Source organism: Cyprinodon variegatus, unplaced genomic scaffold, assembly GCF_000732505.1.
Source record: "Cyprinodon variegatus isolate N-32 unplaced genomic scaffold, C_variegatus-1.0 Scaffold827, whole genome shotgun sequence".
Taxonomy (NCBI): domain Eukaryota; kingdom Metazoa; phylum Chordata; class Actinopteri; order Cyprinodontiformes; family Cyprinodontidae; genus Cyprinodon; species Cyprinodon variegatus.
The window spans coordinates 89,797-92,609 of NW_015151280.1; the positions used below are offsets into that span (position 1 = coordinate 89,797).

General features: G+C 37.5%; 1 protein-coding gene across 1 annotated transcript in view; it reads left to right on the forward strand.

The window, feature by feature from the left end:
• The window catches only part of dcaf13 (DDB1 and CUL4 associated factor 13), a 14,431-nt gene that overhangs the window by 3,642 nt on the left and 7,976 nt on the right, over positions 1-2,813 (forward strand). The window contains exons 3-7 of the mRNA XM_015396874.1: positions 93-200; positions 285-374; positions 452-607; positions 700-777; positions 879-961. Coding sequence (XP_015252360.1) covers positions 93-200; positions 285-374; positions 452-607; positions 700-777; positions 879-961 — 515 coding nt within the window. The remainder of the gene's footprint in view (positions 1-92; positions 201-284; positions 375-451; positions 608-699; positions 778-878; positions 962-2,813) is intronic.

Below are 2,813 nucleotides of genomic sequence, written 5' to 3' on the forward strand. Positions count from 1 at the left end.
TTTCAAGCATGTTCTTTGCTCTCACCAATAATGAACAAAATTCCCTCCCAGATTAAGTGCTGCAGTCTTTTTAAGTGTTTTCCTTTCCACAGGTGAAGGTGTGGAATCTCACCAAACATGAATGTGTTCGTACTCTCCAAGCGCACGAGGGCTTCGTCCGGGGAATGGTTGTCAGATACTGCGGCACTTCCTTCTTTACGGTAAACAGTCCTGCTTCATCACCTCACTTTCACTCAACACAGAAATCTACCAGCAGCATAACGACGTATGTTTGATCATCACAGATTGGTGATGATAAAACAATAAAACAATGGAAAATGGAAGCACCGGGATACGGAGAAGCGGAGGAGCCTCTTAACACTATCCTTGGCAAGGTAACCAATCTTTTAATTTTATTCATTATTACTGATTTATTACTTTGACTTCTTCTAAAGAGAAGAATCCCTGTCAGACTGTGTTCACAGGACTGGACCATCACCTAAAGAAGGGTGTATTTGCAACGTGTGGCCAGCAGGTGGACATCTGGGACGAGCAGAGGAGCACCCCCATCCGCTCCTTCACCTGGGGGGTAGACAGCTTCAGCTCTCTCCGTTTTAACCCCGTGGAGGTAAGACGGCGCCTTCTATATCCACTCCTTTCAGAGCAGTTTCCCACAAAGCCTGCTGGTTTAATCCCAAGTGAACCGTTTTCTAATCCCAGACTGAACTCCTCGGAAGCTGTGCCTCTGACAGAAGCATCGTTTTATACGACATGAGGGAATCAACACCTCTTAAAAAGGTAGATCCCTCCAGTGCACCAAATCTTTATTTCCCTTACTTGTTTCTTTTTTATGACAGTCATATTCTTGAATGATTAAAATCAAACTTTTATCCTTTCAGGTGATCATGACCATGAGGCCTAACACGCTATGCTGGAACCCGATGGAAGCCTATATTTTTACATGTGCAAATGAAGACTATAAGTGAGTCTAAGGGAGAAATGCATTCAATCTGTCTTCTGTGTTTCCATTACACATATGTGCCAAACCTTGTTATTTATTCTATAAATGGTTGTTTGATGGTCAATGATAAAGAAGCTAGTGGCTAATTATTTTATTGTATGAAGAAGTTTTATGGAACAAATATTATTGATCTTAAAACTGAAATCAGAGGTGAACAATGTTTTAAAATGATTTGCATAAACTTTTGTCTTGTTCGCCTTAAAAGATGTGGTTAAGGCTGGTTTGAGGCCCTGTAGTTTTATTTTAAATCCAACATGATTTTCCCTACAAATGCACCGCATAAATAAACAGAATATGAATTAAAATCGAAATCAACAGAAGTAACGGCAGCAAAGCTGCATGCTGCCATCTCAGGTGACACCTATCTTGTATATTTGGTGTTCATCCAAACGGCTGCAATCTTAATAGTAATATTAATGATCACTAGTTTAATTAATGAATTGTCCTGATATAAAATGTCTGACTTTGTTTAACATTTTTAAATGAAATAACTGATGTTCCCGCTGTATGCTGAGCAGAGCTGGGCTGTTTGAACCCAGGTTGCTTTCAGAGTCATTGAGCCGCTCCCACTGTCACTAAAAGCCAATTGTTTAAGAGTTCAAATGTTTTTTTTGGCCAGTGGGATACGTGTATTTTATTTTTTAGAAACAATTGAGATCTGAATCTAACAGAAAGCCTTTTAACCTTTATTAATAGGGTGCAGTGACACTACAAAGGTGTGCACTGCAAAAAAAGATATATCTAAAGAAGTATTTTTTCTTAAAATAAGTGCATTTTTTTCTTGAATTGAGGACTTAAAGTGAGACACTTTGCCAATGGAACAAGACAATTTACATTTGAAATAAGAAAAAACAATTGTATTGTCTTATTTCAAGTGCATATTATCTAATTATCATATTTTAAGAGTAAAAAACCTAATTCCGTTGGCAAATCATCTCATTTACTACTCAAATTAAGGGGAGATACACTCAGTTTATTTATTTTTTTACTTATTTCTAGATAGTTTTTGCAGTGTGACGTCTTTACAGACTCATGCACTGCAAAAACCATCTAAAACTGAGTAAAAATGTCTTAAAATAAGTGGATTTAGCCTTAGAGTAGGTAAATGCGATGATCTGCCAAGGAATGAGTGCTTTTACCCCGGAAATAAGACAATTGAATATTCTTGTACTCGTCTTTCCCTTTATGGGGGGGCAGCAGTCTTAGACTTTTAGACTTCCTTCTCCGCAGAGACATCCTCCAACTCTGCTGGGAGAAGTCTGAAGCCCTCCCAGGCCGGCTGAGAGACATAGTCCCTCCATGGTGTCCCCTGAGCTCCTCCCGGTGGGACGTACGAAGTACCACTGAGTACCAGGGAGAGTCCGAAAAAGATGTCCGTACAACATCAGCTGACTCCTTCCGATGTGGAGGAGCGGCTCTACTCCGAGCCTCTCATAAATGATAATTAGTTAATTATTTATATATTTAATTAGATATTACACTGGGAAAAAATGAAATCTAGATAAGTAATTTTTTCTTAAAATAAGTGCATTTGTTCTTTAATTGGGGAGATAAAAGACATTTTGCCAATGGAACAAGAGAATTTAGATGTAAAATAAGAAAACACAAATGCATTGTCTTATTTCAAGTGCATATTATCTAATGATCTTATTTTAAGAGTAAAAATACTCATTCAATTGGCAAACTTTCTGATTTACCTCCTCAAATCAAGGGTAAGTAAACTTAATTTATGAAATTTGTACTTATTTCTGGATAATTTTTCAAGTGTATGCACTTTAAATTAGAGAACTACGTTTAATTTTTTATTCTTTTT